Genomic DNA, 12,604 nt, shown 5'->3' on the forward strand with positions numbered 1-12,604 from the left:
TGGCCGAGCACGCACAGCCGAGGAAACGCGGCCATTGAGGGCAGCGCATGCACACCCCTGATCCTGCAAATGGTATGTGCCTCACCGTCTTCCAAGATGCGCCAACTTCCCCAGCACCGCCGCCGCCATGATCGCCTCCATCCGCCGCGTGATACCGCTGCGGCCGTGGCGCTGGCGGGCAGTGGCCCTCTGGGTCATCGCCCTCCTCCTCTGCCTCACTCAGCCCGCTGGCGCCAGCTTCCGAGCCGCTGCCGTTTTCACTGCCACCATCGCCGCTGCCATCGCCGGAGCCCCTGGTGTGCCCGCTCCCCCCGCTGCTGCCGTCCTCCCCCTCGTCCTCGCTGGGCGGGCCCAGCAGTTGCTCCTCCGCAGCGCAGCGCCTGATGCGCAACGCAGCTGCTCGCGCCGCCGCACGCCTTGGGGCCGCAATTGATGGTGGGGCGCGGATTGCGCCGTACTTTGAGCAGTGAGGCGTTGGGAGCTTAGACTTCTGCTTCTGAGTGGCGTCACCCTCTTCCCTGCTGCTGGGCTGAGCCTCAAGCCGCGGGCGCTTGTGCTGCGCCGGGTCACTGCTGCCGCCACTGTTGACTGCAGACTGCCACTCAGCGCATCCGACGTCCAGGCAGCGCTTGGTGCGCATGTTTACGGTGCGCTGAACAGCACTGCGGGTGAGATCACCGCGAAAATTGCTGCGCACTCTCAAGGGATCTGATTCCGTCCGTTATGTGGGTGTCTGGGGTACGATCAAAGCTGCTGATTGATAGATTTCAATAGCATGTACGTGGACGCGTTCAGGGATCACGGGTATTGCAGCCAAGCCAACCTACGGGGGGCGCTCACGCTTGTGCAGTCCGGCCCAGCGCTAGTGACAGCCTGCCGCGTCAGCACGTAGACCGCCAGCTGCTCGTTTTGGATCAGGCCTACCTTTTTCTACCTTTCTCACATGTCTCTGCGGCTGTTTGCGGGGGTCTGCGGGTGATAATGTCTGTATGGAGAATTCAACCAATGTGAAGCAAGTGCCAATGACGGAGGCTCTGCCCACCCATCACTGAGGAGCCCTAGCAAGCCTGCACGCAGTGCAGCACGGACCTTTCCAACCAGCCGCGCAGCAGGGCCGCACCTGAAGCTGGCGTGCTGGCCCCCGCAGGACACGCTTTGGTCACTAATGTGAGGAGCGTGCCGGGCAGCTCATGTGTCCGCTCTTATGCCTTTTTGCAACTTAAAACGTGCATTACACGACTGATTTGCTAAAGCAGTCATTGAAAGGCCAAGGTTTGCAACACACACTCACCCACACACGGACACGCACGCACACACACACACACACACACACGCGCGCGCACGCATCCGCATGCATGCACGCATCCGCATGCACACGCACGCACACCTGCACACACACGCGCACACAGTATAACACATACCATGTTGAGACTACTACCTGCGAATATACCAGACGAGGTGGACGACCACCGACGACATACGTTTACGACATATTGATGCCTGACACAATCACTTGCACACCAAAACAGCGCAGCTCGCCACAGCTGGATGACCAAGGGCCGAAGCCCGCACCAAGCATCAGCCACTGCGCTTCGCCATCTCTCCCATCCATGTGCGCGCCGCAGCAGCCTGCCCTGCCGCGCACGCAATCTGCAGCCGCCGGTAGGTCATGCCTAGGAACACATGGCATGCGGCCGCATCCCGCGTCGTCGCCGCTTCCACCGCGGCACACACCTTGTTCAGCTGCACGGGGCCCAGACCCAGCGCCCCTGCCGCCCTGAGTACCCCATCAAAGGCCTGTGTGGCCGCCTCCGCCAGGGCACCGTCGTCGGAGGCGGGCGGCGCGTCGACAACCGGCAGACTGGGAGACCTCAGCGCCGCCGACACTGCGTACTGGTCGAGTGCGCGGCCGCTGGCGCCGCTGCCGCTGGCTGGGGCACTGGCCTGCTGCTGCTCGGCTCCAGCCGCTGGCTCGCGTGGTGAAAGGGCCGGTGGCGCCTGCCCTGCTGGGAGCCCATCCGGCGGTGATGGAGCGCTGCCGGGGCGCTCCTCCAGAGCATGGGGCGCTGCAGCCGCGGCCGCGCCTGCCTGGCGGGCCGCGGGGGTGACACCTCCTTGCAGGCCCCCGCAGCCGATTGTCTCCACATGCGCCCCGCCTCTACTCATGTCCGCTGCTGCAGCCACCTTGTCCAAGCTGGCCACGTTTGTAGCTGCCTGCCTGCTGCCGTTGCTGGCTTCCAGAGCTGCAGAAGCTGCCGCCACCTCCTCCTCCAACACAAGCTGCTGCTTGGCTTGGAACCGTGGCTGCTGCGCGGATGCAGCCGCCGCTGCTGCCAGGTTTGCCTGCTGTCGCGGTTGCCTTGGCTGCTGCTGCTGCTGCTGCTGCTGCTGCTGCTGCTGCTGCTGCTGCTGCTGCTGCTGCTGCTGCTGCTGCTGCTGCTGCTGCTCGTCAGCCGCCTGCTTGTCCTCCCCACAAAAGCCATGTTTTGTCTCGCTCTCAAAGGCCCCATGATGCACAACCCGCCGCCGCTGCAGCGAGCGCCCGCGACTGGCGGGCTCAGCTGCTGCGACAAGACCTGTCGTGGGTTCTGACGCGTGCACCTCGATGACGTCATGTGCGCCGTCGATGCCCCGCGGCACCCGCCGGAAGCGCTTGATGGCAGCGCCAGGAGCCACAGGCAGGGTCGCCCCCGGTGTATAGACCCGGAAACGGTCAGACCCTGAGCCCTGAGGGAATCGATACACCACCCCCTGCAGCGGCGCCCCGCGCGGCTGACCCCCCACCACTGCCTGCACACTGACTTTCAGCGGGAAGTCTGCACCGGGCCAAGAAATTGCTGCCATGCAGGCTGGCAGCTGGACCGAGCTTCGAGCTTTGCTGCCGTTGCTGTTATCGTTGTTGGGATTGAAATGCTGTGCCTGGGGTTGGAGGAGGGTAGCACGTCGGATTGTCAACCCAACCAAGGTCAAGGTACTGTTGCTCCAGATCTCCCGCCCTCCTACAAATGCACAGAGCTACTCGAAAGTGCAAGCGGTGTAGGTCACTTTTCATAGGTCTTCGACCATTCAATCATACAAATGTGCGCGTGCTCCTCACCACAGGCCATGAGTTTGGCTCCATGTCCTCCGGCTCCCACGGGCGGCGCAGACACTGCTGACCCTTGCCGTCCTCACCGCCGTCCTCCCGCTGCTCCTGCAGGCTGGACATAATCAGGTCCAGTGCGGCCGGCCCGGCTGCGCGCCGGAACGCCGTGACGCGGCAGCCTGTCAGCTCAGCGGCTTGCCGCAAGCCCTTCGTTAACCGATATGACTTGGTGACGTGACTGTCAAACCTGGCCCCCCAGGGGTGGCCGTCCACCTCCAGCTGCAGACTGACGTTGAGCGGCAGGGGCGCGCCGGGGAACCACTTGGCCAGCAGCGCCTTGGTAACTTCAACTTCGGGCTTTGAGCAGTCGAAGAGCTGGAACTGTGTTGTGAGAGGTCACGATGTGCAATGGCGGCCGTTGTCCGCCGCAGAAACCAACAAATCAGGGCCATCACAAAGCAGAGGGGGCCATGCGGCCGACAAGGGCCGGACGTGCGGACGGCGGTTCGCACGATCGGCGTGCCGCTCACTGTTCGCCAAAGGGCGCCCGCTTCGCGAGCACCGTCGCCGCCATGACCGCCCCCATCCGCCGCGTGATACCGCTGCAGCCGTGGCGCTGGCGGGCAGCGGCCCTCTGGGTCATCGCCCTCCTCCTCTGCCTCACTCAGCCCGCTGGCGCCAGCTTCCGAGCCTCTGCCGTTTTCACTGTCACCATCGCTGCTGCCATCGCCGGAGCCCCAGGTGTGCCCGCTCCCCCCGCTGCTGCCGTCCTCCCCCTCGTCCTCGCTGGGCGGGCCCAGCAGTTGCTCCTCCGCAGCGCAGCGCCTGATGCGCAACGCAGCTGCTCGCGCCGCCGCACGCCTTGGGGCCGCAATGGATGGTGGGGCGCGAATTGCGCCGTAATTTAAGCAGTGAGGCGTTGGGAGCTTAGACTTCTGCTTCTGAGTGGCGTCACCCTCTTCCCTGCTGCTGGGCTGAGCCTCAAGCCGCGGGCGCTTGTGCTGCGCCGGGTCACTGCTGCCGCCACTGTTGACTGCAGACTGCCACTCAGCGCATCCAACGTCCAGGCAGCGCTTGGTGCGCATGTTTACGGTGCGCTGAACAGCACTGCGGGTGGGATCACCGCGAAAATTGCTGCGCACTCTCAAGGGATCTGATTCCGTCCGTCGGGTGGCTGTCTGCGGTAAAATCAAAGACGCTGATGGATGGAACCTGATAGCATATGCATTTCAACGTTAGGGGTTCACGGCCATTGCAGCAGAGCCGACCAATGGGCGCTCGCGCTGTGACAGTCCGGCCAAAGCGCTGGTGACAGCTTCCTGCGTCAGCATGTACACCGCCAGCTGCTCGTCTTGGACCAGGTACTTCTATAATGGGGTATGTTTGCAGGTGATTATGTTTGCATGCTAGGCAGTTTTGATGAATGTGCGAGCACGCACACCACAAGGGGTAGGCAGCCGCATCCCAGCCAGTAATAAGGAGCCCTAGCAGACCAACCCGGCCATTACCCTTCCCACTAGCTGTGCACTTACATGCATGAACGCATGCACAGACGATTGCAGAAGATAGAACAAACTGTAACCAGAATCTGAAACCAACTTTCTGCCAAGTATCAACGGTCAACACATCCACCGCCGATGCCACTGTCCACAACCAACCAAGGCTCTGCTCACACGCCGCCACGCTCCGCCATCTCTCCCATCCAAGCGCGCGCTGCAGCGGCCTGCCCCGAAGCGCACGCCATCTGCAGCCGCCGGTAGGTGATGCCCAGGAAAACATGGCTCGCGGCCGCATCCCGCGTTGTTGCTGCCTCCACCGCGGTGCACACTTCGTACAGCTGCTCGGGGCCCAGGCCCAGCGCCCCTGCCGCCCTGACTACCCCATCAAAGGCCTGAGTGGCCGCCTCCGCCGCGGCGCCGCTACCGGAGACGGGCGGCGCGGCGATGCGCGGCAGGCCGAGGGCGATGAGCGCCGCCGACGCCGTGCCCTCGTTGGGTGCGCGGTTGTCCGCGCCGTTAATGCTGGCAGGGGCGCCACCGGCCTGCTGCTGCAGAGTCACAGCCGCCGGCATGGGTGGTACAAGAGCTGGTGGCGCCTGGCCTGCAAGCCCATCGGGCGCTGATGGGGCACTGCCGGGGCGCTCCTCCAGAGCACGGGGCGCTGCAGCCGCGGCCGCGCCTGTCATGCGGGCCGAGGGAGTTGTACGTCCTTGCAGGCCGCCACAGCCGCACGCCTCCGTCTGCGCCCCTCTCCTGCTCATGTCCACGGCTGCAGCTGCCGTCTTGTCCGCGCTTGCCGTGTTTGCAGCTGTCTGCCTGCTGCCGTTGCCGGTTTTGACAGCCACTGAAGCTGCCGCCACCTCCTGTTCCAACACGAGCTGCTGCTTGATCCAGAACCGTGGCTGCCGCTCTGGTGCAGCTGCCGCCGCTTGCAAGTGTGCCTGCTGTTGCTGCTGCCGCTGCTGCTGCGGCTGCTGCCGCTGCTGCTGCAGCTGCTGCTGCGGCTGCGGCTGCTGCTGCTGCTGCCGCTGCTGCCGCTGCTGCTGCCGTTGCTGCTGCCGCTGCTGCTGCTGCTGCTCGTGCACCACCCGCTCATCCTCCTCACAACACCTGCGTCCTGTTTCGCTCTTCAAGCGCCCACGACGCGGCACGAGCCGCTGCCGGGGCGGACGCCTGCGGCTGGTGGGCCCAGCTGCTGCGACGGGCGCATTTGCGTGTGCTGACGCGTGCACCTCGATGACGTCATCGACGCCGTCGATGCCCCGCGCCACCAGCCGGAAGCGCTTAATGGCGGCGCCGGGAGCCAGAGGCAGGGTCGCCGCGGCTGTGTAGAGCCTGAAACGGGCGCGATGTGTTTCCCCATGAAATCGACTCACCACCCCCTGCAGTGGTGCGCCGCGTGGCTGACCGTCCACCACCGCCTGCACACTGACCCTCAGCGGGAGGGAGGCGCCCGGCCACCAAGCCGCCACCATGCCGGCCTGCAGCTGTATCTGGCGTTGAGCGCCGACTGGCCTGCTGCTGTCAGGGTTGTAATGCAGCGCCTGAGGTTGGAGGAAGGCAGCACGCCAGATTTCGAATGCAACCTGAGTGGAGGCACCGTTGTTGCCCACCCCCTACCCTCCTTCAAGCAATCTGACAGCGTAATGCAGCAACGCAAGCGCTGCAAGTTTCTTACCGCCCGAGAGTCAGCTCGCTCCTCACCACAGGCCACGAGTTCGCCTCCAGGTCTTCTTGCTCCATGGGGCGGCGCAGACGCTGGTGACCCCTGCAGTCGCCACCGCCGTCCTCCCGCTGCTCCTGCAGGCTGGACACAATCAGGTCCAGCGCGGCCGTCCCGAGTGCGCGCCGGAACGCCGTGATGCGGCAGCCCATCAGCTCAGAGAAACGGTGCAGGCCCGTATTTATGATATGTGAAGCGTTGACTCGGCTGTCAAAGCGCGGCCCCCAGGGGTGGCCGTCCACCTCCAGCTGCAGGCTGACGTCGAGCGGCAGATGCGCGCCGGGGAACCAGGCGGCCAGCAGCTGTCTAGGAACCCAGATTTGCGGCTTTTGACTGCTGAGGGATAGGAACTGCGGTATGGGAGAGGGGCAGGATGCGCCACTGCAGCCGTTGTCCGCCGCACAAACACATGTGCTGTGGCCAGATTGCTGCGCTGTCCACATGTGTTCGTGGGAGGGGGGGGGATGCCGCCGGCAAGGGTCACACGTATGCATTGTTGTTCCTTCAATCGGCATGTCGCTCACCGTCTTCCAAAGGGCGCCAACTTTGCCAGGACCGCCGCCGCCGCCACCGCTGCCCCCGACATCCAGTGCGTGATGCCGCTGCTGCCGTGGCGCCGGCGGGCCGCGGCCTTTGGCGTCACCACTCCCCTCCTCCTCCTCACTCCGCCCGCTTGAGCCCGGTGTAGAGTTGCTGCTGTCATCGCTACTGCCGTCGCCGGAGCCTATGGTGTGCCCGCTCCCTCCGCTGCTACAGTCCTGCTCGTCCCTGCTGGGTGGGGCCAACAGTTGCTCGTCAGCAGTGCAACGCCTGATGCGTGCAGCAGCCGTCCGCGCCGCCGCACGCTGCGGAGGCGCAACTGACGGTGTGGCGCGGATTGCGCCGGCTTCTGAACAGTGGTGAGGTGGGAGAGTAGGTGTCTGCTCCTGGGTGGCTTCAACCTGTTCGCTGCTGGTGGGCTGCGCCTCACGCCGCGGGCGCTTGTGCTGCACCGCGTCACTGCTGCCTCCACTGTCGCCTGCCCACTGCCATTGAGCGCATCCTACGTCCAGGCAGCGCTTGCTGCGCATGTCTGCGTGCGCTGCACAGCACTGCGTGAGGGATCACCGCGAAAACTGCTGCGCGCTATCCCGGGATCTGATTCCGTCCGTCGTGTAGGTGTCTGCGGTACAATCGAAGCTGCTGTCTGAAGAAATCTGATGGCATATACGTGGCCACGTTCGGGGGTCACGGGCATTGCAGCAGAGCCGACCTATGGCGCTTGTGCAGTCCGGGCGTGCTGGTGACAGCCTTCCGCGTCAGCATGCAGACCACCAGCTGCTCGCGTTGGATCAAGTACTTATAGAATGGGAACATTTCTACTTCTTTCACACTTCTCTGTGCTTGTTTGCGGGCGTTTGCGGGTGAGGATGTTCGCATGTATTACAGGGAGTAGGCAACTATGTAAGCACGCAAGCCTCAAAGGGGCATGAGCAGCCGCCCGCCCAGTGCCGAAGGCAGGAGCCCTAGGGCCCGTCGCGCTAGGCAGCTCATACCATTCAAATTAGCTCAGCACGCACCAGGGCCACACCTGGCGCTCGCGTGTTGGCACCGCAGCCCATGCTTCAGATACCATAGCTAAGCTGATTGGCACGTGCGTGTCCGCTCTGCCGCCTGAGAGTAACTCAAAACAAACTCTACACGGCTGCCTCGAATTGCCAGGATTTTGACAACACACACACAGACACACACACACACGCACGCGCGCACACGCACACGCACACAAACACACACACACACACACACACACACACACACACGCGCGCGCGCGCGCGCGCACGCGCACGCGCGCACGCGCACGAGCATGCGCGCGCATGCGCGCGCACATGCATGCATGCATGCACGCACAAAGCGCACGTATCGAAAGCCACTAACAATCAAACATCAGTGATAACCCCCCTGCTAATGACCACTACCCACCAAGCGGCTGCTCACACACGGCCGCAATCCGCCATCTCCTTCATCCAGGCGCGCGCATCAGCGGCCTGCCCTGCCGCGCACGCCATCTGCAGCCGCCGGTAGGTCATGCCCAGGAACACGTGGCATGTGGGCGCATCCCGTGTTGTCGCCGCCTCCACCGCCCTGCATATCGCGCCCAGCTGCCCAGGGCCCAGACACAGCGCCTCTGCCGCCCTTACTACGCTGTCAAAGGCCTGAGTGGCCGCCTCCGCCAGCGCGCCGCTATCGGAGACGGGCGGCGCGGCGATGACAGGCAAGCCGAGAGACATAAGCGCCGCCGACGTCGCATGCTCGTTCGATGCACGGCCGCTTGCGCCGCTGCCCCTGACAGGGTCACCTCCAGCCTGCTGCTGCTGAGCCACAGCTGCCGCTGTGGTTACTGGGAGGGCTGGTGGCGCCTGCCTGGCGGACCCATTGGGTTGTGACGGGGCGCTGCCGGGGCGCTCCTCCACAGCATGGGGCCCTGCGGCTGCGGCCCCACCTGCAGGGCGGGCCGAGGGGCTCGTGGGTCCCTGCACGCCGCCACAGCAGTAGGCCTCCATCTGCGCCCCTCCTCTGCCCATGTCCACGGCTGCAGCTGTCATCTTGTCCGAGCTGGCCATGTCTGCAGCCGTCTGCGTGCTGCCATTGCCGGCTTTCCAAGCCGCCGAACCTGCCGCCACCTCCTCCTCCATTACCAGTTGCTGCTTGGTTTGCAACTGTGGCAGCAGATTAGGTGCAGCTGCCTGTGCGGCCAGTCCCGGCTGCTGCTGCTGCTGCTGCTGCTGCTGCTGCTGCCGCTGCTGCTGCTGCTGCCGCTGCTGCTGCTGCTGCTGCTGCTGCTGCTGCTGCTGCTGCTGCTGCTGCGGCGCCGACCTCGGCTGCTGCTGCTGCCCCGGCTGATGTTGCCTTGGCCGCTCCTGCCGCGGCTGCTGCTGCAGCATCATTGGCTCTCTTTGCTCTGCCCTCTCCCTTTCGCCAGTTGCAATGTCCTGGTGCATGCTGCATTGCTCCTCCACCCCCTCCTCCTGCAGTTGGTCATCGTGCACCGTCTGCTCGTCCTCTTCACAACAGTGTGCTTTCTCGCTCTCCAAGGCCCCATGATGCAGGGGTCGCCGGCGCTGCTGCGGGCGCCGGCGGCTGGCAGGCGCAGCCGCGGCGACGGGCGCATTTGCGTGTGCTGACGCGTGCACCTCGATGACGTCATCGGCGCCGTCGACGCCTCCCGCCACCAGCCGGAAGCGCTCGATGGCGGCGCCAGCAGCAAGAGGCAGGGTCGCCGCGGCTGTGCAGAGCAGGAAGCGGGCAGACCGCGCGCCTCTTCCGTCAACTTGATACACCACCCCCCGCAGGGCCGTCCCGCACGGCTGATCGCCCAGCACTGCTTGAATGCTAACTCTCAGTGGGAAGTCTTTGCCACGCCAACATTCTGCTGCCATACGAGTCGGCAGCTGTATTCGGAGTCGACCGCTGCTGCTGTTTTTTGGGTTGAACCGCTGCGCCTGGGGTTGAAGGATGGTAGCGTCTGGTGTTTCAGTGATGAGGACGCCCAGTCATCCCGAGCCTTCTGCCCTCCTACATTTGCACATGATTGATGAGAACCAGCGGCAGGGAATATTTGACCCATTTCGACCGAGTGTCGGCACGTCCCTCACCACGGGCCAGAAGTCTGGCTGCAGGTCCTCTGGCTCCACAGGGCGCCGAAGACGCTGCGGACCCTTGCAGTCGCCACCGCCGTCCTCCTGTTGCTCCTGCAGGCTGGAAACTATCAGGTCCACCGCAGCCGGCCCCGCTGCGCGCCGGAACGCCGTGACGCGACAGCCCGCCAGCTCGGAACATCGCCCCAGGCCCTTCGTCGCCCGATATGCTGTGTACATACGGCTCCCCTTCACCTGATGTGACTCGTACACACGGCTGTTGAAGCGCGGCCCCCAGGGGTGACCGTCCACCTCCAGCTGCAGGCTGACGTCAAGCGGCAGGGGCGCGCCGGGGAACCAGGCGGCCAGCAGTCCCTTGGGAACCCAGACTTCTGGCTTGGGCCAACTGGGGAGCTGGAGCTGCAATGCAGGGGAGGTCAGGATGGGCCAGGGTATAGCTGGTCCATCGCACAAACGAAAGCATTGTTGATGTTAGTTGAAGGACATGGCAGCAGGGGCCCCGCTGCCAAAAGGGCCACGCGTGTGCGCAACTGTTCATGGCACGCCCCTCACCGTCTTCCAAATGGCGCCAACTGCCCCGCCACCACTGCCGCCGCCTCCACTTGGGGCGTAATGCTGCTGCTGCCGCGGTGCTGGCGGGCCGCCTCCATCTGGGTCGTCACCCTCCTGCTCCTTTGCATCACTCGTCCCTCTGGCGCCGGGATCACAGCCGCCGCTGGCATCGCTGCCACCATCGCTGCTGCCACCGCCGGAGCCCATGGTGTGGCCGCACCCTCCGCTGCTGCCGTCCTCTGCCTCGTCCTCGCCGGGTGGGTCCAGCAGTTGCTCGTCCGCAGCGCAACGCCTGATGCGCGCGGCGGCAGCCCGCGCCGCCGCACGCTGCGGTGGCGCAACTGATGGTGGGGCACGGCTTACATTGCTTTTTGAGCGATGAGGAGTAGGGAGCTTAGGTGTGTTCTCCCGGGTGGCTTCAAGCTCTTCGCTGCTGCTGGGCTCCTCCTCAAGGCGCAAGCGCTTGTGCTGCGCCGCTTCATTGCTCCCGCTACTGTTGCCTGCACACTGCCATTGAGTACAACCTACGTCCAGGCAGCGCTTGCTGCGCATGAATGCATGCGTTGGACAGCACTGCGAGTGGAGTGAAGAGCTCCGCGCTGTTTCGGGATCTGATACCGTAACTTCAATGTGGGTACGATCGAAGCTGCGGTACGGTCAAAGCTGCTGATTGATAGAACCAGATATCATATATATGACCACGACAGAGGGTAAAGGGCATTGCAGCAAAAGCGCCCTAGGTATGGGCGCTCACGCTTGTGCAGGACGGCTGACTCGGCAATCTGCAGCCGCCTGTAGTTGATGCCTGCGAACGCATTGCATGCGGCCGGCTCCCGCGTCGTTGCCGCCTCAAGTACATTTCAAAACATGAAACGCGGTGACTGCGTCCATCAGCTTGGGGCCCAGGCCCAGGCCTGGGCCCGGGCCCAGCGCCTGTGCCGCCGTGACTATTCCGTCAAAAGCCCGCCTGCAAATCTTCTGCAGCAGGACGATCCGTCGCACTTTGCAGCACAGCATTGCATTGCAGGCCAAGGAGACCATCACCGCTGATGCCTCTTTGCTTATTGCGCGGCCGCCTCTGCCTGCCGTGCGCTGGTTTGTCCCTGCGCGGCCCCTGCTGCTGCTGCTGACTCATCTGGCGGCGCACACTCCAATGATGCCAGTGTCATCGAGGGGTGGGGGGGTGACACTGGCGCCTGTGGCACGACAAGCGGGGAAGAAGCAACGAGAGGCCGAATGCTATTGTATCCGCTTCTGCCACAATCGTTTCTGCCTGCATTTCGATGCCGGATGATGTCATTGCCCCCCCCCCTCCAGACGTACCTCCCTGTTTGTAGCTCATGATACCCAGGGGCAGGTCCTGTTGGCAGCTCCTGTGCAGCTGCTTCAGCTGGCGCTTGCGGCGGCAGACCTGCAGCCCTTCTTTTGCGGCCAAAGCCTGGACACTAGTAAATTCGCTGCCATCGAGGGACGTTGCCTACACGTCATAACACACATGGTTCACACAAAAGTATCAAGTTTTCCAAGTGCACCAAGCAATACGCCTGGTCAAGCCGGTCCCACCGGGCACTGGACCAATTAATAGAGGGCAACACTCAAAATTTTGCAGACTGCAGCCGCCTGAAGCAAGTGGCACACGGTTACAGCGCAAAGCCCTTAGTCATGATGCAGCGGGCCTGCTGCCTGGCCGGATCACGTCGCGGCCGCAGGCAGCGCCCAGCCCTCCGGCCTGCCGCCGGCGGAGGCATATTCAGGGTAAGACGACCGGTACCCCAGCAGCCGCGCCAGCGGCGCCACGACATGCACCATCGCCCGCCATACAGGCCGGGGCACGAACGCAAACTCAACGTTGTGGTCTGCAAACAGCAGCACCATCTGCAGCAGTGGGGGTTTGTCGGTGCCGCCGGCGTCGGCGCAGATGCCGGCGAGGTTCTCAAAGAAGACGTCGGCGGTGCCGCAGGGAGAAAGGGTGTAGCGGATGACAAGCTCTGAGGGCGTGGATGGGTCTTCTGCCTCGGCGGCGTTGAACACAGTGTGGGGGACGCCTGGCGGGCGGGGAGCATGCGGGTGCGGGTGCGCGGGGCGGTTGGGGGGGGGGTTGGTGCGTCAG

General features: G+C 64.3%; 2 protein-coding genes across 2 annotated transcripts; both read right to left on the reverse strand.

Moving 5' to 3' along the window:
- Positions 1 to 4,754: 4,754 nt before the first annotated feature.
- MNEG_6225 (hypothetical protein) lies at positions 4,755 to 5,156 on the reverse strand (the record flags this gene model as incomplete). Its single annotated transcript, XM_014045302.1, has 1 exon — positions 4,755 to 5,156. The coding sequence occupies one exon, from the start codon at positions 5,154 to 5,156 to the stop codon at positions 4,755 to 4,757; it is 402 nt and encodes a 133-aa protein (XP_013900756.1).
- Positions 5,157 to 12,138: 6,982 nt separating this feature from the next.
- Positions 12,139 to 12,539, reverse strand: MNEG_6226 (hypothetical protein; the record flags this gene model as incomplete). The annotated part of the gene is made up of 1 exon (XM_014045303.1): positions 12,139 to 12,539. A coding segment is annotated over one exon (401 nt), but the record flags the coding sequence as incomplete, so codon positions are not given.
- Positions 12,540 to 12,604: the final 65 nt, after the last annotated feature.

Source organism: Monoraphidium neglectum (genome assembly GCF_000611645.1).
Source record: "Monoraphidium neglectum strain SAG 48.87 unplaced genomic scaffold scaffold00994, whole genome shotgun sequence".
Lineage (NCBI taxonomy): Eukaryota > Viridiplantae > Chlorophyta > Chlorophyceae > Sphaeropleales > Selenastraceae > Monoraphidium > Monoraphidium neglectum.